The sequence below is a fragment of the Rhinoraja longicauda genome, chromosome 37, assembly GCF_053455715.1.
Source record: "Rhinoraja longicauda isolate Sanriku21f chromosome 37, sRhiLon1.1, whole genome shotgun sequence".
NCBI lineage: Eukaryota > Metazoa > Chordata > Chondrichthyes > Rajiformes > Arhynchobatidae > Rhinoraja > Rhinoraja longicauda.
In genome coordinates, this window is record NC_135989.1 from 12,519,807 (window position 1) to 12,541,008 (window position 21,202).

A 21,202-nucleotide genomic window follows, 5' to 3' on the forward strand; every position below is an offset into this window, starting at 1 on the left:
ATCCTATACCCGGGGTTCACCGGTGCCTGCTCTTTGTGCCACAGGGGAGCCAGGCCAGCTGGTCGGGCGGATAAACCAACAGGACCCTTTGCGCCGGTTCGATGGATACGCCAACGAGTCGGCCACTTGCGAGAAGATCGCCTACAACGTATTTAAGAAAGGAGACTGTGCCTACCTGTCAGGTACGTGTCGCTGAGACGCAGCGGGCAGTGGGACGAGGGAGCGGCAAGAATTTTACATGAGCGGCACGGTGGCGCAGCGGTAGAGTTGTTGCCTCACAGCGCCGGAGACCCCGGTTCCATCCCGACTACGGGTGCCGTCTGTACGGAGTTTGTACGTTCTCCCCGTGACCTGCGTGGGTTTCCTCCGAGATCTTCGGTTTCCTCCCACACCCCAAAGACGTGCAGGTTTGTAGATTAATTGGCTGGGTATAAATGTTAATTGTCCCTAGTGTTTGTAGGATGGTGTTAGTGTGCGGGGATCGCTGGGCGGTGCGGACTCGGTGAGCCGAAGGGCCTGTTTCCGTTTCTGCAACTTTAAACTAAACTACACTAAACTACAGGCTGTTCTCCAGTGCAGACTTGTTCTCCAAGCCCAGCTCTGCCTTGCCCACACCTGAGCCAGTTAAACAATAAAGAGTATGTTGGAAACACTCAGCAAGTCGGGCAACATCTATGGAGGGAGAAACAGAGATAAACGTGGAGACAAGAGGGACTGCAGGTGCTGGAATCTGGACCAAAAACAAACTGCTGGAGGAATTGTTTAGACCCGGTGTCAAGGGTTATGGGGAGGAGGCAGGAAAATGAGATTAGGTGGCAGAGATCAGCCATGATTGAATGGCGGAGTGGACTCGATGGGCCGAATGGCCTAATCCTACTGTAACTTGTGAACTTGTGAAAATGCTAGAAACACTCAGCAGGTCAGGCAGCATCTGTGGAAGTCGCAGGAGGATCCCGCTGGGTCAGGCAGCATCTGTGGAAGCAGGAGGATCTCGCTGGGTCAGGCAGCATCTGTGGAGGCAGGAGGATCTCGCTAGGTCAGGCAGCATCTGTGGAGGCAGGAGGATCCATTGGGTCAGGCAGCATCTGCGGAGGCAGGAGGATCTCACTAGGTCAGGCAGCATCTGTGGAGGCAGGAGGATCACGCTGGGTCAGGCAGCATCTGTGGAAGCAGGAGAATCTCGCTGGGTCAGGCAGCGTCTGGGGAAGCAGGAGATTCCCTGCTGGGTCAGGCAGCATCTGTGGAAGCAGGGGGATCTCGCTGGGTCAGGCAGCATCTGTGGAAGCAGGGGGATCTCGCTGGGTCAGGCAGCATCTGTGGAGGCAGGAGGATCTCGCTGGGTCAGGCAGCATCTGTGGAAGCAGGGGGATCTCGCTGGGTCAGGCAGCATCTGTGGAGGCAGGAGGATCTCGCTGGGTCAGGCAGCATCTGTGGAAGCAGGAGATTCCCGCTGGGTCAGGCAGCATCTGTGGAAGCAGGAGGATCTCGCTGGGTCAGGCAGCATCTGTGGAGGCAGGAGGATCTTGGTGGGTCAGGCAGCATCTGTGGTGCAATTTCATCTCCAGACCCTGCAGAGCTAATGTTTCAGTTGAGAAGCCTTCATCCTCCCCTTCCCTGCAACTGGAGATGCAAGGACTCGCAGATAAACTGAACTAAGCACCTGTTTTGCAGGTGATGTCCTGGTGATGGATGACCTGGGCTACATGTACTTCAAGGACAGAAGTGGGGACACGTTCCGGTGGCGGGGAGAGAACGTCTCGACCACGGAGGTGGAGGGGACCCTGAGCCACCTCCTGAACCTCACCGACGTGGCAGTGTACGGGGTGCCGGTGCCAGGTAGGCAATACCCCGGGCTACAACCCAGCGCACACACTACCGAGCAGCAGGAGAGGTGGAACACCCTACTCCAAGCAGCTGATGGTAATCACGGTGGAGGGCAGACACCACCTAATTGAAAGGCGGACTGATTGAGGGGCGAAGGCTGGAGAATTATTCAGAAGCCACGGCCCTGTGGGGCAGTGATGAAGTTGCTGCCTTACAGTGCTTACAGCGCCAGACACCCGGGTTCATAGAAACAGAAAATAGGTGCAGGAGGTTAGTTCCTTTAGGCCCTTCGAGCCAGCACCGCCATTCATTGTGATCATGGCTGATCATCCACAATCAATAACCCATGCCTGCCTTCTCCCCATATCCCTTGATTCCACAAGCCCCCAGAGCTCTATCTAACTCTCTTTTAAATCCATCCAGCGAATCGACCTCCACTGCCCTCTGTGGCAGAGAATTCCACAAATTCACAACTCTCTGGGTGGAAAAGTTTCTTCTCACCTCAGTTCTAAATGGCCCCCCCCTTTATTCTTAGACTGTGTGGCCCCTGGTTCTGGACTCCCCCGACATTGGGGAACATTTTCCCCGCATCCAGCTTGTCCAGTCCTTTTATGATTTTATACGTCTCGACTGCGGGTGCTGTCTGTACGGAGTTTGTACGTTCTCCCCGTGGCCTGCGTGGGTTTTCTCCACGATCATCTGTTTTCCAGTCAGAGTGAGGCCCAGCGCAAATTGGAGGAACAGCACCTCATATTCCACTTGTGCAGCTTACACCCCAGCGGTATGAACATTGACTTCTCCAACTTCAAGCAACCCTTGCTTTCCCTCTCTCTCCGTCCCTCCCCCTTCCCGGTTCTCCGACCAGTCTTACTGTCTCTGACTACATTTTATCTTTGTTGTCACCTTCTCCCAGCAGACAATAGACAATAGGTGCAGGAGGAGGCCATTCGACCCTTCGAGCCAGCACCGCCATTCAATGTGATCATGGCTGATCATTCTCAATCAGTACCCCGTTCCTGCCTTCTCCCCCATACCCCCTGACTCCGCTATCCTTAAGAGCTCTATCCAGCTCTCTCTTGAATGCAATCAGAGAATTGGCCTCCACTGCCCTCTGAGGCAGAGAATTCCACAGATTCACAACTCTCTGACTGAAAAATGATCTATTCTACATTTTCCTTGATCTACATCCCCTTTGTCCTGTTTTCACACCTTCACACTTCCTTCTCTACGTATCTCCCTCTCCCCTGACATCAGTCTGAAGAAGGGTCTCGACCCAGAAACGTCACCCATTCCTTCTCTCCAGAGATGCTGCCTGAGTCACTCCAGCATTTTGTGTCGATTTTCTATCCTTACCCTGGTCTTCAGTTACCCCCCGGTGTTGACTTTGCCTCTCCTGTTCCGATCTCCCGCCAGGTGTGGAAGGGAAGGCCGGCATGGCGGCCATCGCGGATCCCCACGACATGGTAAACCCCGGACACCTGTACCGGGAGCTGACTGCGTCGCTGCCTCCCTACGCCAGGCCTGTCTTCCTCCGCATCCTGCCTGTCGTCGACACCACAAGTACGTGACCCTGGTCGCTGGTGGCTCCTTCTGTCGGGGGGGGGGACGAGGGAGTGAGGGGGGGGGGGGGAAATCAATGACCACCAAGTGAGGTGATGGATCCAATGGGCCTTAAAGACCAGCTGCAGCTTGGACTGTGTAAAAGCATGCCAAAACCTAGCGTTTACTGCAAGATTACGTCCAGTAATGTCCGATTAAAGATAGCCTGAAGGTCTCCAATGAGGTAGATGGTAGGTCAGGGCAGCTCTCTAGGTAATGATGGGATGGGACAGTTGCCTGATAACAGCTGGGAAGAAACAGCCCCTGATTCTGGCTCAGTGTTTTATCATTGCCACAGTGTTTTGCTTCCTTGCCTATGCAGTGGTTATTCCGGGATAGCTTTACCCAATAGCATGGAAGTGCGTGCTTCCATAGAAACATACAAAATAGGTGCAGGTGTCGACCATTCGGCCCTTCAATCCAGCACCGCCGTTCAATATGATCATGGCTGATCGTCCAATATCAGTACCCCGTTCCTGCTTTATCCCCATATCCCGTGATTCTATTAGCCCAAGGTAGGCTTAGAAGGTTTATGAAGTTCGCCATGTCCCCAACAACTCTCACCAACTTCTACAGATGCACCACAGAAAGCATTTTACCAGGATGCACCACAGCTTGGTTTGGGAACAGCTCCATCTAAGACCGCAGCGAATTGTGGAGGCAGCCCAGACCATCGCACAAACCAACCTCCCTTCCATTGACACCATCTACACCTCGCGCTGCCTCGGCAAGGCCAGCAGCACAATCAAGGACCAGTCGCACCCTGCCCACTCCCTCTTCTCCCCTCTCCCATCGGGCAAAAGGTACAGAAGTGTGTAAACACACACCTCCAGATTCAGGAACAGTTTCTTCCTGGCTGTTATCAGGCAACTGAACCATCCCACTGCAACCAGAGAGCTACTATCTACCTCATTGGTGACCCTCGGACTATCCTTGATCGGACTTAACCTTGCACTAAATGTTATTCCCTTATCATGTATCTGCACACTATAAATGGCTGGATTGTAATCATGTATTGTGTTTCCGCTGACTGGTCAACGAGCAACAAAAGCTTTTCACTGTACCTCGGTACACGTGACAATAAACTGAACTCAAACTAAACTCACCAGAGGCCGGGAGTGTGGAAGCGTATCCGGAGACTGAAGGTGACCCCACCATAACTGGGATCTCTCTGTTGTTCCAGGTACTTTCAAATTCCAGAAGACCAGGCTACGTAAGCAGGGCTTTGACCCGCATCAAACACAAGACAGGCTCTTCTTCCTCGACTCAAAACTGTCCAAGTACATCCCCTTGGACAGGAAGGTCCACCAGATGATTCTGGCCGGGAATTACCCTCTTTAGATTAGGAAGCCAAATCTGGGAAAAATTAACAAATTAAATACAAGTCGCAGGGAACGAAAGGTGAGGGGAAACAAACTGTGAACGGAGGAGGAGGAGGAGGAGGAGGAGGAGGAGGATGAGTGGACTGAAGCACTATCTGGTGTCTGAGGTGTGGCTGTGGACTGAGGCTGGACCATGCCTCCAACACACAGCGGGGGCTAGTATTCGCAGAGACGGATCGATTGTCAGGATACCGGAGGCAACGTGCCACCGCGTGGCAATCCACGGGCCCGGACTGGGAAACAGGATCGCCACCGACAATGAGAACCTGGTGCTGGAGCTGTGGGCTCCACTCAGGGACTGTGGCCCGTCCAGCGGAACAGCTTCTGGCAGTGGGATGGCACAGGAGGAAAACCGTCGCCGAACCTCCCTGTGGCCACGCCGGCTTCTCACCTCCCTGCTCCCCCCCACCCCCCCACCACCACCGTCCGTCTCGGTTACGCTTCCCCTCGTGTTTCTCCTGGTGATCTCTACCCTCGGTGTACAGTGATGTTGCAGCCAGTTCCCTGTCTCTCCACGTGGTCTGTGTGTGTGTGCATGTTGGTGTGTGTGTGTGCATGTTGGTGTGTGTGTGCATGTTGGTGTGTGTGTGTGCATGTTGGTGTGTGTGTATGTTGGTGTGTGTGCATGTTGGTGTGTGTGTGCATGTTGGTGTGTGTATGCGCAGGTCTGTGTGTGTGTGCAGGTTTCCGTGTGTGTGGGGGAGGGGGAATTTCTCTGAGTGTGTAAGCACATTTTTGTGAAATGTGCACAGCACACATTTCTGAGTGTGGGCATGAGTGTGCGTGCTGGTTTCTGTGTGATTGTGTGCAGATGTGAGGGTTTACATGTGTGCAAGTGAGTGAGTGTGAGAATGTGTGCGTGCAGATTTCTGTGAGTGCACGTGCAGGTTTGTGTGAGTGCAGTTTTCGGTGTGTAGGTTTCTGTGAATGTGTGGGTTTCTGTGCATGTGAGTGTGTGTGTTTGTGTGCAAGTTTCTGTGAGTGTGTGTATGTTTCTGTGCGTGTATATATGCAGGTTTCCGTAAGTGTGTGTCCAGGCTTCTGTGTGTGTGTGTGCAGGTTTCTGTGGACATGTTTGGGTGTGAGTGTGAGTGAGTAAATGTGTGTGAGTGTGTGAGTTTGTGTGAGTGTGTGTGTGAGCGAGTCTGTGTGAGTGTCTGTGTGAGTGCGTGTGTGTGTGCGCGTGTGTGAGTGCGTGTGCGTGAGTGTGTGAGGGTGAGTGTGTGTGTGTGAGTGAGTGTGTGTGTGAGGGTGTGTGTGAGGGTGAGTGTGAGTGCGTGTGTGAGGGTGAGTGAGTGTGTGAGTGCGTGTGTGAGGGTGAGTGAGTGTGTGAGTGCGTGTGTGAGGATGAGTGTGTGTGAGTGCGTGCGTGTGTGTGAGTGCGTGTGTGAGTGTGCGTGTGTTGAGTGTGAGCGTGTGTGAGCGTGTGTGTGAGGGTGAGCGTGTGTGTGAGGGTGAGCGTGTGAGTGCGTGTGTGAGGGTGAGTGTGTGTGAGTGCGTGTGTGAGTGTGTGTGAGTGCGTGTGTGTGAGTCGGTGAGTGTGTGTGTGAGGGTGAGCGTGTGTGTGTGAGGGTGAGCGTGTGTGTGTGAGTGTGCTGTTTCACTGCGGTTCCTGCGTGCTCTGCACGATGCTGTAGACTGTGTCAGACAGCCCGGGCCACAGTTGGAAGGAGTGGTCTCCCTCCAACCCCATCCACTCACCGGCCTTGACTCAGTGTGGGGAACACGGGTGTTGCCGGGAAGGTTATCCCTGGATTGCCTTCTCCACCCCTGTGATGTTCCGCCCCGTGGACTGTGGGACAGTCGTGCCTCTCGCTCATTTACTGCCTGCCCAACCTTTACTGAAAGCCCCCCAGCCCAGAGTCAGGGGCCAGTGCAGTGCTTGCAGGGGGAACTGTGAGGGATGATGCAGAATCGTGTGGGAAGGAACCGCAGATGCTGGATAGACACAAATACTGGAGTAACCAACTCAGCGGGACAGGCAGCGTCTCTGGAGGGAAGGAATAGGCGACGTTTGGGATCTGAAGAAGGGACCCGACCCGAAACCTATCCATGTTCTCCACAGATGTTGCCCGACCCTGCTGAGTTACCCCAGCAATTTTGTATGTCTCTCCTTGGTATAAACCAGCATCCGCAGTTCCTTATTGTTCCACGTTTGTCCAATCTCTCCTTGCCTTCAGTGCCCTCCAGTCCAGCCCCAACATTGTTTCCCAGCCCCCAGCCCTGCCCCTGCAGATCAGTGCAACTCATTGCCCACGGACAAGGTTCCCCTCTCCCTCTGGTCCAGGGAGTGGTGCAGTAGGATGAGGATGTGTGGGGGGAACTGGTCTCCCACTGAGACCCCCCCCCCCCCCACCCTCTAACCCATCCCCACTGTCAGGGAGCAGTGTTCAAAAACCACGACCACTTGCCTGACCCTCTCCCTTCAGCCCCATCCCACAGCTCACACAGCACTGAAATGGGCCCATCGGCCCATCCGACCCATGCTGACCCACACTAACATGCTCACATCTAATTGAATCCCTGTTTTGCCCATGTCCCTCTAAACCTTTCACACATGTTCTAGCCCAAGTGTCTTTGAAATGCTGTTCTAGTATCGGCCTCAACTACCTCCTCTTGCAGCTCGCTCCACACACCCACCACCCTCTGTGTGGAAAAAGTTGCCCCTCAAGTTCCTAATAAACCTTACTCCTCCCCCTCTCTCACCTTAAACCATGTCCCCTGGTTCTTGATTCCCCTACTCTGGGTTGAATATGCAACCTGTCCCCCCTCATGATTTCATAGGTATATATAAGGAAGGACCCTGGTTTGGGTATCTGTGTAGATGCCCCTCAGCGATCGTATGGCTGCTTCTTAGACGGGAATAATTTAGTGGTGGAGCTGAAGGGAGATAGTGCAAACTCTAACCCAGAACTGGGAGGTTAATGCATTTTGCTTTCTGCAACCCGTCTCCTGTGGAAGAAACATCTCCAAATGCCGAACATGGTCGCTCCGACAAGGAATATTAAAAACTCATAGGAATTGTTGATTTTTCTTTAAACTCTATTGACTGTGGGAAGTTGATTGGAAAAGCGTCTTGCCAACTTGGTCTGGAGTTAGTTGGAATGAAAGCCTTCGTGGTCAGAAGCATAGGTTTAACGTTTAATGGTAAGAATGTGTCAAAGCCACTTTATTTCAATGGATGAACAAGAAAGGGATGTACAAACTCAAACAAAATGCCTCTAAGGTGGGAAATGTGCCTCTTGATCAAAACTGATATAAGTGGATGTTAATAGAAGATGATTGATCTCACTAGCTTTAACAGTTTACCTCTTTTGAAGGATTTATATGTCTTTAAGAGTCGATTTTCTTTATCTCTTCACCAGGATTTAACCAGCCCAGCCACGGACAGGGTAGTACGCTAGTGCCTATTGTATAGTTGTTGGTGAAGTATAAATAAAAGTCGTGTGCCTTAATTGCTGGCTGTTTGTGTGTGAGACGGAGGGAAGGAGGGAGTTACTTCATAAGGCTTTATATAATGGTACACAAGATGAACAGAAAGTGCTAGAGTAACTCGCCAGGTCAGGCGGCATCTAGTCGAGAAAAAGGATGGGTGATATTTTGGGTTGGAACCCTTCTTCCTCTGGGCAAAAGGGATGGGTAAATGTCACCCATCCTTGTTCTCCAGAGGTGCTGCCTGACCCGTTAATTTACGCCGACGCTTTGTGTCTATCTTCGGTGTAAACCAGCATCTGCAGTCCCTTCCTACAAATAATGATGCACAGATTGCTGAAACAATGGCTGAACTCAATGGTGCACATATTAATAGACCGTATGTATGCCTGTTGTAATGGTTGCACTGCGGGCATTGGTTAACTCAGGAGAGAACACCCCTTGCGTTTCTTTTGGACAGGCACAGGGAAGTGCAAGGAACAGAGGGATATGGATCATTCTGAAGAAGGGTCTCGACCCGAGACATCACCCATTCCTTCTCTCCAGAGATGCTGCCTGTCCCGCTGAGTTACTCCAGCATTTTGTGTCTACAGAGGGATTATAGATCATGTGCAGGCAGATGAGATCAGTTTACTGTGTAGGAAGGAACTGCAGATGCTGGTTTAAATCGAAGATAGACACAAAATGCCGGAGTAACTCAGCGGGACAGGCGGCATCTCTGGAGAGAAGGAATGGGTGACGTTTCGGGTCGAGACCCTTCTTCAGACTGATGAATGGGTGATGTTTCGGGCTAAGACCCTTCTCCAGACTCTGAAGGGTCTCGACCCGAAACCTCACCCATTCCTTCTCTCCAGAGATGCTGTATGTCCCGTTGAGTTACTCCAGCATTCTGTGTCTATCTGAGATCAGCATAGTGTTCAGCACAAACATCGTGGGCCGAAGGGCCTGTTCATGTGCTGTACTGTTCTATGACAGTATCTACATACAAGGGATGTGGGCTTTGATTATTTATGGATTGAAAGATACAGCGTGGAAACAGGCCCTTTGGCCCACTGCGTCCATGCCGGCCATTGTTCACACCTTGTTCACACTAGTTCCATGCTATCCCACTTTTGCATCCACTCCCTACACACCAGGGGCAATTTTACAGAGGCCAGTGAACCTACAAACCCGCACGTCTTTGGCATGTGGGAGGAAACCGGGGCACCTGGAGGAAACCCACACTGGTCACAGGGAGAACGTGCAAACTCCACAAAGACAGCACCCGGGTCTCTGGCGCAGTGAGACATCAGCTCTACTGGGAGGAGGTGGCTGATCTGGCACTCTGGTGTCAGGACAGCAGCCTCCTCTTGAATGTCACAAAAACTAAGGAGCTGATTGTGGACTTTAGAAGGGCTCAACATCCGAGGACGTACACGCCACTGGAGATAAATGGGTCTACTGTGGATAGGGTGAGCAGCTTTAAATACCTGGGAGTCCACATCACAGAGGATCTGACATGGACAACACACATTGCCGCACTGGTGAGTAAGGCAAGGCAGCGCCTTTACCACCTCAGACAGTTGAGGAAATTCAGAGTCTCTCTGAGGATCCTTCAGTGCTTCTACTCTGGGGCTGTAGAAAGTATCTTGTCCGGCAACATCACAATCTTGTTTGGGAACAGCTCTGCCCAGGACAGGAAGGCTCTGCGGAGAGTAGTACGTTCAGCTGAACGCACTATGGGAACTACACTCGCCCCCCTGCAGGACCTATACATCAGGAGGTGCAGATCCAGAGCCAGCAACATTATGGGGGACCCCTGCCACCCCAGCAACGGACTGTTCCAGCTGCTACGGTCAGGCAAACGCCTCCGCTGTCACGCTGTGAAAACGGAGAGGATGAGACAGTTTCTTCCCACAGGCCATCAGGACTGTTAACTCTCATATCACCAGGGACTGATTTAATTCACTGTATTAATTTATTTTTTGTGTTAAAAAAATTTGTTTCTCTATTCTGTTTTGTAGTTTAGCACAATCCGCAGGTGTTGCCACTTTCATTTCACTGCCCATCTTGGATATGTATGTGACAAATAAACTTGACTTGACTTGACTACCAGTTGTGCTACTGTGACGCCCTTTGGTTTAACACCAGATCTGGCACAACTCTAAAGGGACTTTAAGATGCAGCCAGGTCAAGAGGAAAGAAACACAATTTACTTTACAGTCCATTGCAAGGAATCACCATATCCTCCCTCCATTACCGAGTACTGTAACAGTCCTGAGTAAATCCATCTGTGTGGAAATCTGCAACATGAAATAAAGTCGCATTGTGGTGAAGCCCAGACCCCGTCAATAGACAATAGACAATAGGTGCAGGAGGAGGCCATTCAGCCCTTCGAGCCAGCACCGCCATTCAATGCGATCATGGCTGATCACTCTCAATCAGTACCCTGTTCCTGCCTTCTCCCCATACCCCCTCACTCCGCTATCCTTAAGAGCTCTATCCAGCTCTCTCTTGAAAGCATCCAACGAACTGGCCTCCACTGCCTTCTGAGGCAGAGAATTCCACACCTTCACCACTCTCTGACTGAAAAAGTTCTTCCTCATCTCCGTTCTAAATGGCCTACCCCTTATTCTTAAACTGTGGCCCCTTGTTCTGGACTCCCCCAACATTGGGAACATGTTTCCTGCCTCGAATGTGTCCAATCCCCTAATTATCTTATATGTTTCAATAAGATCCCCCCTCATCCTTCTAAATTCCAGTGTATACAAGCCTAATTGCTCCAGCCTTTCAACATACGACAGTCCCGCCATTCCGGGAATTAACCTAGTGAACCTACGCTGCACGCACGCAATAACAAGAATATCCTTCCTCAAATTTGGAGACCAAAACTGCACACAGTACAACTGTAGAAGGACCTCTTTGCTCCTATACTCAACTCCTCTTGTTATGAAGGCCAACATTCCATTGGCTTTCTTCACTGCCTGCTGTACCTGCATGCTTCCTTTCAGTGACTGATGCACTAGGACACCCAGATCTCGTTGAACATCCCCTCTTCCTAACTTGACACCATTCAGATAATAAGTAAATGGACTGCAGTAAGTGGCAGATTCCAAGCCAGGCGATGATTGAAAAGTTTACTTTAGAGATACAGCAGGGAAACAGCCCCCAGCGAACCCCACACACTAACGCTACTCCACACACACACACACACACACACTAGGGACAATTTACAATTGCACCAAGCCAATTAACCAGCACACCTGTACGACTTTGGAGTGCGGGAGGAAACCGAAGATCTCGGCGAAAACCCACGCAGGTCACGGGAAGAACGTACAGGCAGCACCCGTGGTCGGGATCGAACCCGGGTCTCTGGCGCTGTGAGGCAGCAACTCTACCGCTGAGCCAAGGTTTGTGTGTGGAACTGAGAGAATTGTCACTGCAACACCACCCTGTGGCTGCAGGTGTGATTACAGCCACAGCATGTTCATTCACATAGCACCTGGACTGTGGCCAAAAACACCAAGGAATGAGTTAAATTTAAAATTGGCACCAAGCCACAGGCAGAGATATTAGTACAGGTGGACACTAGTGCGATTCAAGAGGTTTAATGAAGAAAGAGTCATCTTAGGAATAGATGCAGAGATACAATGCTTGTTAGCACAAATTCTAGGAGTAGAATTAGGCCATTCGGCCCATCAAGTCTACTCCGCCATTCAATCATGGCTCTATCTCTCCCTCTCAACCCCATTGTCCTGCCTGCTCCCAATAACCCCTGACACCCGTACTAATCAAGAATCCGTCAATCTCCACCTTAAAAATACGCATCGACTTGGCCTCCAGAGACGTCTGTGGCAATGAATTCCACAGATTCTCCACCCTCTGACTAAAGAAATTCCTCCCCAACTCTGTTCTAAAGGAACGTTCTTTTATTATGAGGCTGTGCCCTCTGGTCCTAGACTCTCCCACTAGTGGAAACATCCTCTCCACATCCACTCTATCTATCGCCTTTCATTATTGGGAAAGTTTCAATGAGGTCCCCCTTCATCCTTCTAAACTCTGAGACTGAAGAAGGGTCTCGACCCGAAACGTCACCCATTCCTTCTCTCCAGAGATGCTGCCTGACCCGCTGAGTTACTCCAGCGTTTTGTGTCTAACCTTCGACTAAAACATGAACCCAGTCTCATCCGCTCAATAATCAAATTCCCATAAAAAATCTTTATCAAAGAGGCGTAAGTACGTAAGATCGAGTTCACCAATCAGGATGGCAAGGCAGTGCAGTAAAACCCAATTAAGTAGTGAGTTGTTTGCCAGTTGATGTAAAGTTCAGGCAACATTGCACAAGCTCTCAAACTGAATAGTCAGCAGAGCAAAGGTCTCAGCTACGGTCGTCAGCTACGAAGATGGACAGTGGAGTTGCAGTTCAACAAGGCTTTCTCTCCCTCTTTGTTCTGTGCCCACTGCTCTGGTCTGGCTATGGTGAGCTTGCTCTCTGCTTTGGTGACGATTTATTTTACCTTGAGCTGCGTTTGTATAAGGCACATGCTTTCGACACGGTGCGTTATGTTGTTTACTCCCCATCAGGAGCCCATCATTTAGAGCAGATGTCCGGGTCACGTTTACTTCACAGAGGGTGGTGGGTGCCTGGAACTTGCTGCCTGGCGGCACGGTGGCGCAGCTGGTAGAGTTGCTGCCTTACAGCAGCAGAGACTCGGGTTCCATCCTGACCTCAGGTGCTGTCTGCACGGGGAGTTTGCACGCTCTCCCCGTGACCACGTGGGCTTTCTCCGGGTGCTCCAGCTTCCTCCCGCATCTCAAAGACGTGCGGGTCTGTAGGTTCATTAGCTTCTGTAGATTGCCCCTGGTGTGTAGGATGCAAAAGTGGGATAACATTGGCAAGGCGAGGCAAGGCAAGTTTATTTATACAGCACATTTCAGCAACAGGGCAATTCAAAGTGCTTTACCTAAAACATTAAAGAGCAATTAAAAGCAGTTAAAAAAAAAGTCATTAGAGAGAATAGAAAATAAAAACAATCTATAATTAAATAATTTATTCACAAAATGCTGGAGTAACTCAGCAGGTCAGGCAGCATCTCGGGAGAGAAGGAATGGGTGACGTTTCGGGTCGAGACCCTTCTTCATCTTAATTAAATAAGACAGGTATAAAATACAAAAATTCAAAGTTGCAGTGCAGTGTAAGAAATGAATAATTATTTGATTTAATAAAAGACAGCGTCAAACAGAAAAGTCTTCAGCCTTGATTTAAAAGAACTGAGAGTTGTATGTGACCTGCAGTTTTCTGAGAGTGTGTTTCATGTATGTGGTGCATCTATATACTAAAACTCTCGTTTGTTATCTTGGTTGTGACTGAACTTCGGCCACAACGGTACACGATAGCGCGACAATTTTAGGCCCACCTTACTCACCATCGTCACTTTAGCGATAATGCAAGTAGTTTTATTCAAATCGGTCTTATATATTTAAAGTTATTCACATTTTAAAGTTTAAAAGGAGGGGAGGGGAGGAGGGAGGGTGGGGGGAAGAGGGGAGTGGGGGTGAAGGGAGAGGGGAGGGGGGGGTTGAGGAGAGAGGGGAGTGGGTGGAGGAGAGGGTGCGGCACCAATGCAGGAGAGGTTTGGGCCCAACGGGTCCACTTGGTCTAGTAAAAACTAAACACTGCTTCTCCATGTTTAGTCCTGACTCTGGGGACAGAAAGCAGACCTGGGACAGACGACCTGAGAGGTCTGGATTGTTCACAATGTGGGAGAAATTCAGAAATGTATTTTGGCCCTAAACCATTCAGTGCTTTATAAACCAACAGTAGTATTTTGAAAATCAATTCTTGGACAGACTGGAAGCCAGTGTAAAGACCTCAGAACTGGAGTCAACATAGAACTAGTACACAGGTCGAAGGTATTTATTTCACAAAATGCTGGAGTAACTCAGCGGGTCAGGCAGCATCTCAGGAGAGAGGGAATGGGTGACGTTTCGGGTCGAGACCCTTCTTCAGACTGATGCTGCCTGACCTGCTGAGTTACTCCAGCATTTTGTGAAATAAATACCTTCGATTTGTACCAGCATCTGCAGTTATTTTCTTACACTAGTAAACAGGTGATCAATGGTTGGCGTGGACACGATGGGCAGAAGGACCTCTTTCCATGCTGTATCTCTAAACTAAACTAAACCAAACTACACTAAGCCAGGGGTGGTAGTGAAGGCAGAAACAACAGTGGCGTTTTAGAGGCAGTTGGATAGAAACGTGGATATACAGAGAATGGAGGGATATGGATCATGTGAAGCCAAATGAGATTAGTTTATCTTGACATCATGTTCAGTACAGCCTGTTCCAGTGATGTACCCTTCTCTGCTCCGGTGTAAAACGAAAGGAGGATTAATGTTGCAGACAAAGAGCTCTGAAGAAGGGTCTCGATCAAAGATACTAGAGGAGCCAGATGGACCACTCCGTTGAAATCGCCTATACTGAAGTGTAGTACGCAAAGGAGCGTAACAGCCGCCATTTTAGTAGGCAAAACCCGCCTCTCGCAGTGTAATCAGTGTTTTGGGGGAACAGTATGTGTGATGATACCATTAAAATGCAGAATATATCTCATCTATCAATTCACAGATTTTTGTTATTTTTCTTTTAAAATGTTTCTGCAAGTTTCTGCCTACTAAAATGGCGCCGTGACGTACTACGGTGTTTAGGGTCGAGTGGTCTATCTTGCTCCTCTAGTATCTTTGGTCTCAACCATAAACGTCACCCATTCCTTCCCTCCAGAGATGCTGCCTGTCCCGCTGAGTTACTCCAGCATTTTGTGTTTAACTCTGATTGCTCTGCACAGTTACATGCCTGGGCGCTAGGTATCTCCTCCCCTGTTGAATATCTCTGTTCTCTTCTTAGCCACGCCGACCTACCACCTGAGTAATGTTCTCGACATCATTGAGGAGCTGGAAGGTCAAGATACTGGGATGACAATTCTCAACGTCACAGCCATTCTGCGCAACCTCCAAACCTCTGACCAGGATTTCCATCGTCTTCTCCTGGGGGAGATCCCGGTTCCCGTGGACCTGTCGGGGCTCCTGTCCCACGGCAAGCAGACCTTCCTCCGGGAGGTGATGAACCACGAGGTGGGCCGTCTGGTCGAGAGAGGAGTGGTCCTCACCCCAGATGGGACGACGGTGGCCATGGGGAACCTGGTGGCGGGCATCGAAGCCGGGCTGAAGAGGGAGGTGAGGTTGCCCCATGGAGGCCTCTGGGCTCCGGTGGACAACCTGTGTGCCCTGACCTTGGCCAAGGATCTGGGGCTGGCGTTCCTGGCCCACCATGTGAACAAGAGCCAGGAGATGCTGGCATCTGACGGCTGCTGGGACAATGTAGACCACCCGCGGGTTTTCACCAGGACTGGCCCCTGGACCATGGCCACCAGCGCTTTGATCAACGGGGGCATGGACGGCTTCATCTTGGGAGGTCTCCTTGCCCAGCTCCCTCCCCCGCTGCCCACACTCAGCGCCCTGCTGACGGACTACTACAGCCAGGCTCCCGGCCTGCTGCGACTCAAGGCCAGGTCACGGAGAACGAACTTTGGGGCCACCTTTCACCTCGGCAACTTCACCAGTCAAGTCCTGGGCGCCGTTTCCCTCTATGACCAGTTACGGAACAATTCAGTCCTCCGGGACCTCGAAGACAACACCCTCAGGGAGATGTGTGAGCAAGGAGTCCAACTCTTTCGCCAGAACTATCTCGGTAAGGACATTATCGAAGTTCAGTTTAGTTTCGAGCACGGAAACAGGCCCTTTGGCCCACACGAGTCCACGCCGACCACCGATCAACCCTTGTGTAGGAAAATAACTGCAGATGCTGGTACAAATCGAAGGTATCACAAAACACTGGAGTAACTCAGCAGGTCAGGCAGCATCTCTGGAGAGAAGGAATGGGTGACGTTTCGTTTCAGACTCTGAAGAAGGATTTCGACCCGATCAATCAATCCTTCACAGGTTGAGTCTGAAGAAGGGTCTCGACCTGAAACGCCACCCATTCCTTCTCTCCTGAGATGCTGCCTGACCCACTGAGTTACTCCAGCACTTTGTGTCTACCTTCAATTTAAACCAGCATCTGCAGTTCTTTCCCACACATCCCTATAGTAATTCTATATTGTCCCACTTTCTCATCCACCCCTATGCAATGCAATCCTATCCCCCACTCTTTAGACTTTAGATTTTAGAGATAGAGCAGGTAAACAGGCCCTTCAGCCCACCGAGTCCATGCCGACCACTGATTGCCCCGTACACTAGCAATGTCCTACACACAAGGGACAATTATACAATAGCCAATTAACCTACAAACCTGCATGTCTTTGGAGTGTGGGAGGAAACCGGAGCACCCAGAGAAAACCCACATGGTCACAGGGAGAACGTACAAACTCCGTACAGACAGCGGCCTTTAGTCAGAATCAAACCCGGGTCTCTGGCGCTGTAAGGCAGCAACTCTACCAGTTGAGCCACTTACCAACAGCATTTCAAGTCAGACGTGAGAAGGGTCCTGACCCAAAACGTTGCCCACCCATGTTCTCCAGAGGTGCTGCCTGAGTTACTCCAGCACTTTGTGTCAGTTTAGTTTATTGTCACGTGTACCGAGGTACAGTGAAAAGCTTCAGTTGCCTGATAACAGCTGGGAAGAAACTGTCCCTGAATCTGGAGGTGTGCGTTTTCACACTTCTGTACCTTTTGCCCGATGGGAGAGGGGAGAAGAGGGAGTGGGCGAGGTGAGACTGGTCCTTGATTATGCTGCTGGCCTTGCCGAGGCAGCGTGAGGTGTAGATGGAGTCAATGGAAGGGAGGTTGGTTTGTTTTTAGTTTAGAGATACAGTGCAGAAACAGGCCCTTTCGGCCCACCGGGTCCGCGCCGACCAGCGATCCCCGCACACTAACACTATCCTACACCCACTAGGGACAACCTTTACATTTACCAAGCTAATTAACCTACAAACCTGCACGTCTTTGGAAACCGAGGATCTCGGAGAAAACCCGCGCAGGTCACGGGGAGAAGGTCCAAACTCCGTACAGACAGCGCCCGTAGTCAGGATTGAACCCGGGTCTCCGGCGCTGCATTCGCTGTAAGGCAGCAACTCTACTGCTGCCCCACCGTGCCGCTCCGTGTGTCTGTTCTCTATTTGTGTCTTTCCCCGCAGTCTGCCCGGCCATTATCCCTCGGTGTATGTGGGGTGCCCGGCCCTTCAAGGGAGAGCCCGTGCAGCTAGCACTGCCCCTGAGGTTTATCTACATCCACCACACCTACCAGCCCAGCCAACCTTGCACCAACTTCCCAGATTGTGCCGCAAACATGCGGAGCATCCAGAACTTTCATCAGGACGACCGGCAATGGAGCGACATCGGATACAAGTAAATGGCTGGACCTCAATGTGTAGTTTAGTTTAGAGATGCAGCGTGGAAACAGGACTTGCAGCCCAACGAGTCCACACCCACCAAGGAGGGAGGGAGGGAAGGAAGGAAGGAGGGAGGGAGGGATGGAGGGAGAGAGGGAGGAAAGGAGGGAGGGAGGAAAGGAGGGAGAGAGGGATGGAGGGAGGGAGGAAAGGAGGGACAGAGGGAGGGAGGGAGGGAGGGAGGGAGAAAGGGAGGGAGGGAGGGAGGGAGGAAAGGAGGGAGGGAGGGAGGGAGGGAGGGAGGGGAGGGAGGGAGGGAGGGAGGGAGGGAGGGAGGGAGGGAGGGAGGGGAGGGAGGGAGGGAGGGAGGGAGGGAGGGAGGGAGGGAGGGAGGGAGGGAGGGAGGGAGGGAGGGAGGGAGGGAGGGAGGGAGGGAGGGAGGGAGGGAGGGAGGGAGGGAGGGAGGGAGGGGAGGGAGGGAGGGAGGGAGGGAGGGAGGGGGGGAGGGAGGGAGGGAGGGAGGGAGGGAGGGAGGGAGGGAGGGAGGGAGGGAGGGAGGGAGGGAGGGAGGGAGGGAGGGAGGGAGGGAGGGAGGGAGGGAGGGGAGGGAGGGAGGGAGGGAGGGGGGGAGGGAGGGAGGGAGGGAGGGAGGGAGGGAGGGAGGGAGGGAGGGAGGGAGGGAGGGAGGGAGGGAGGGAGGGAGGGAGGGAGGGAGGGAACAGATGGGGAGATGGGGTACTTGGCAGATGTGTAGATCATGGTGGGAGATGACAAGTAGATGAAAGGTCATATGTGATGTAAGGGGAGAGGGGAGTGGTGATGGTGGGGCCTCACTGGCTGTGCTATTGCGTGCCCTGGTGTGTTGCAGCTTTCTGGTGGGCTCGGACGGATACATGTACGAGGGCCGGGGCTGGCAGTGGTTAGGGGCCCACACCAAAGGCCAGAACTCCAAGGGCTACGGCGTGGGCTTCATCGGCAACTACAGCTCGGAGCTGCCCGAGCGGAGGGCGCTGGAGCTGGTGAGGGACAGCTTCACCAGATGCGCCGTGGCGGGTGGGAAGATAACCAGCCACTACTCCATCCAGGGCCATCGACAACACCGGGACACCAGTTGCCCCGGCAACGCCCTCTTCAGCGAGATCACCACCTGGAAGGCCTTTAAGGTAACCGAGTTACAAAGGGGAAGCGTTGGACCGTGGGCGGTTTATGGTTAGATGACCATGTTGGGTCCAAGAAGCTGGAGTAACTCAGCGGGACGGGCAGCATCTCTGGAGTGAAGGAATGGGTGACGTCTCGGGTCGAGACCCTTCTTCAGATCACGTCACCCATTCCTTCTCTCCCGAGATGCTGCCTGTCCCGCTGAGTTACTCCAGCTTTTTGTGTCCATCTTCGGTTAAAACCAGCATCTGCGTCCTCTTCCCCCACCCCATGTCACAACTTCACAGGTTGTAGGAGTAGAATGAAGCCATTCGGCCCATCGAGTCCATTCCGCCATTCAATCATGGCTGATCTCTGCCTCCTATTCCCATTTTCCTGCCTTCTCCCCATAACCCTTGACGCCCATTCCTGACATGGCCCTTTCCAATGGTGGAGTGGATTTAGCATTAAATTGGAGTCAAATGTGGGCGTCGATGGTGGTGCAATGGTAGAGCTGCTGCCTCACACTCAACGATCTCGAGACTATCTTTAAACTAAAGTAGACAGCGGAGGTTGGAATCGAACCTGGGTCACTGGAGCACAGAGCGCAACATTGACTGCCTCGACACCGTGCCATCACCCTAAGGTGAGACAGAGGTTCACCTGCACCTCCTCCAACCTCATCTATTGCATCCGCTGCTCTAGATGTCAACTTATTTACATCGTCGAAATCAAGCGCAGGCTCGGCGATTGTTTCGCTCAACACCTTCGCTCAGTCCGCCTTAACCAATCTGATCTCCCGGTGGCTGAGCACTGCAACTCCCCCTCCCACTCCCAGTCTGACCTTTCTGTCATGGGCCTCCTCCAGTGCCATAGTGAGACCCACCGGAAATTGGAGGAACAGAACCTCATATTTCCCCTGGACAGCTTGCAGCCCAGCGGTATGAACATCGACTTTTCCAACTTTAGATAGTTCCTCTCTTCCCTCCCCCTTCCCAGTTCTCCGTCTATCTTCCTGTCTCCACCTATATCCTTCCTTTGTCCCGCCCCCCTGACATCAGTCTGAAGAAGGGTCTCGACCCGAAACGTCACCCATTCCTTCTCTCCTGAGATGCTGCCTGACCTGCTGAGTTACTCCAGCATTTTGTGAATAAATACCTTCGATTTGCACCAGCATCTACAGTTATTTTCTTACCCTAAGGATGAGAGGCCATCTCAGTTATATTGATGCAAGAGTGTTTTATCGTTATATGACCCAGATCGAACAACAAAATCCGTACTTGCAGCATCACAACAGAATGTATAAACATTCCACATCGCAAACAATATAATAAACGAGAAAGAAAAATCAGTGTGTGTATATACACATACTCACAAATACTACCTATACTGTATATAGAGTCATAGAGTGATACAGCGTGGAAACAGTCCCATCGGCCCAACTTGCCCGCACCGGCCAACATGTCCCAACTACACTAGTCCCACCTGCCTGCGCTTGGTCCATATCCATCCAAACCTGTCCTATCCAAGTGTACCCGAGTGGGTCAGTGTGGGGCGATAGTACGGCAAAGCTGGTGTGGACATCGCTGTGCGAGGGTACGGGACGTTTTAACTCTGACCCTGCTGTCTCTATGTTCCACATCAGGAGGTCGAGAACACCAGGCCCACGGTCAGGGGAGCAAGCACCGATATCTAATGCCTGGAGAGAAGATCAGACTGAGAGACCAACACAGCTGTGCCTCCTCAATAAACCCCTTCAATGAATCTGCTATGGTTTGGCTTAATGATTTAGTTTTAGTTTTAGTTTTAGTTTTAGTTTTAGTTTTAGTTTTAGTTTTAGTTTTTGGCTTTGGTTAGGTTAGGTTAGGTTTTAGCTTTGGTTAGGTTAGGTTAGGTTTTGGTTTTGGTTCGGTTTGGTTAGGTTAGGTTTTGGCTCGGTTAGGTTAGGTTTTAGCTTTGGTTCGGTTAGGTTAGGTTCGGTTTGGTTTAGAGATAGAGATGCAGCACGGAAACAGGCCCTTCGGTTCACCAAGTCCACGCCGACCAACCATCATCCCGTTTACACTAGTTCTATGTTATCCCACTTTCACATCCACTCCCCGCACGCACACTGGGGCCAATTTACAGAGGCCAATTAACCCACAAAACGTGCACGTCTTTGGAGTGTGGGAGGAAACCGAAGCATCCGGAGAAAACCCACGTGGACACAAGGACAATGTGCAGACTCCGTACAGACAGCACCTGTAGTCAGGATTGAACCCGGGTCTCTGGCGCTGTGAGGCAGCAACTCTACCGTTGCACCACCGTGCTGCCCTTCAGTGTCGGGACCCCTCCAATATCTGACTCAGATAGCTCTCCAGGTTTAGTGTTTGTAAGATGGTTGAGTCTTCACACCCTGAACTAGAGACCTTCCTGTAGTCAATGTCCAACCTCGCTGAACCTTAAAGGTCCTTGACCAAAGTGGGT

General features: G+C 51.5%; 2 protein-coding genes across 4 annotated transcripts in view; both read left to right on the forward strand.

The window, feature by feature from the left end:
* Positions 1 to 8,260, forward strand: part of LOC144610732 (long-chain fatty acid transport protein 1-like) — a 45,193-nt gene extending 36,933 nt beyond the window's left edge. For all 3 annotated transcript variants that reach the window (XM_078429662.1, XM_078429661.1, XM_078429660.1), the window contains exons 10-13: positions 45 to 182; positions 1,672 to 1,836; positions 3,238 to 3,384; positions 4,607 to 8,260. In XM_078429662.1, coding sequence (XP_078285788.1) covers positions 45 to 182; positions 1,672 to 1,836; positions 3,238 to 3,384; positions 4,607 to 4,764 — 608 coding nt within the window. In that variant the 3' untranslated portion in view covers positions 4,765 to 8,260. The remainder of the gene's footprint in view (positions 1 to 44; positions 183 to 1,671; positions 1,837 to 3,237; positions 3,385 to 4,606) is intronic.
* Positions 8,261 to 12,543: 4,283 nt separating this feature from the next.
* Positions 12,544 to 20,500, forward strand: LOC144610664 (N-acetylmuramoyl-L-alanine amidase-like). The gene is made up of 5 exons (XM_078429535.1): positions 12,544 to 12,695; positions 15,118 to 15,960; positions 17,405 to 17,615; positions 18,468 to 18,762; positions 20,382 to 20,500. Exons 1-5 carry the CDS (start codon positions 12,620 to 12,622, stop codon positions 20,430 to 20,432), a joined length of 1,476 nt encoding a protein of 491 aa, XP_078285661.1. The 5' UTR covers positions 12,544 to 12,619; the 3' UTR covers positions 20,433 to 20,500.
* The last annotated feature ends 702 nt before the right edge of the window (positions 20,501 to 21,202 follow it).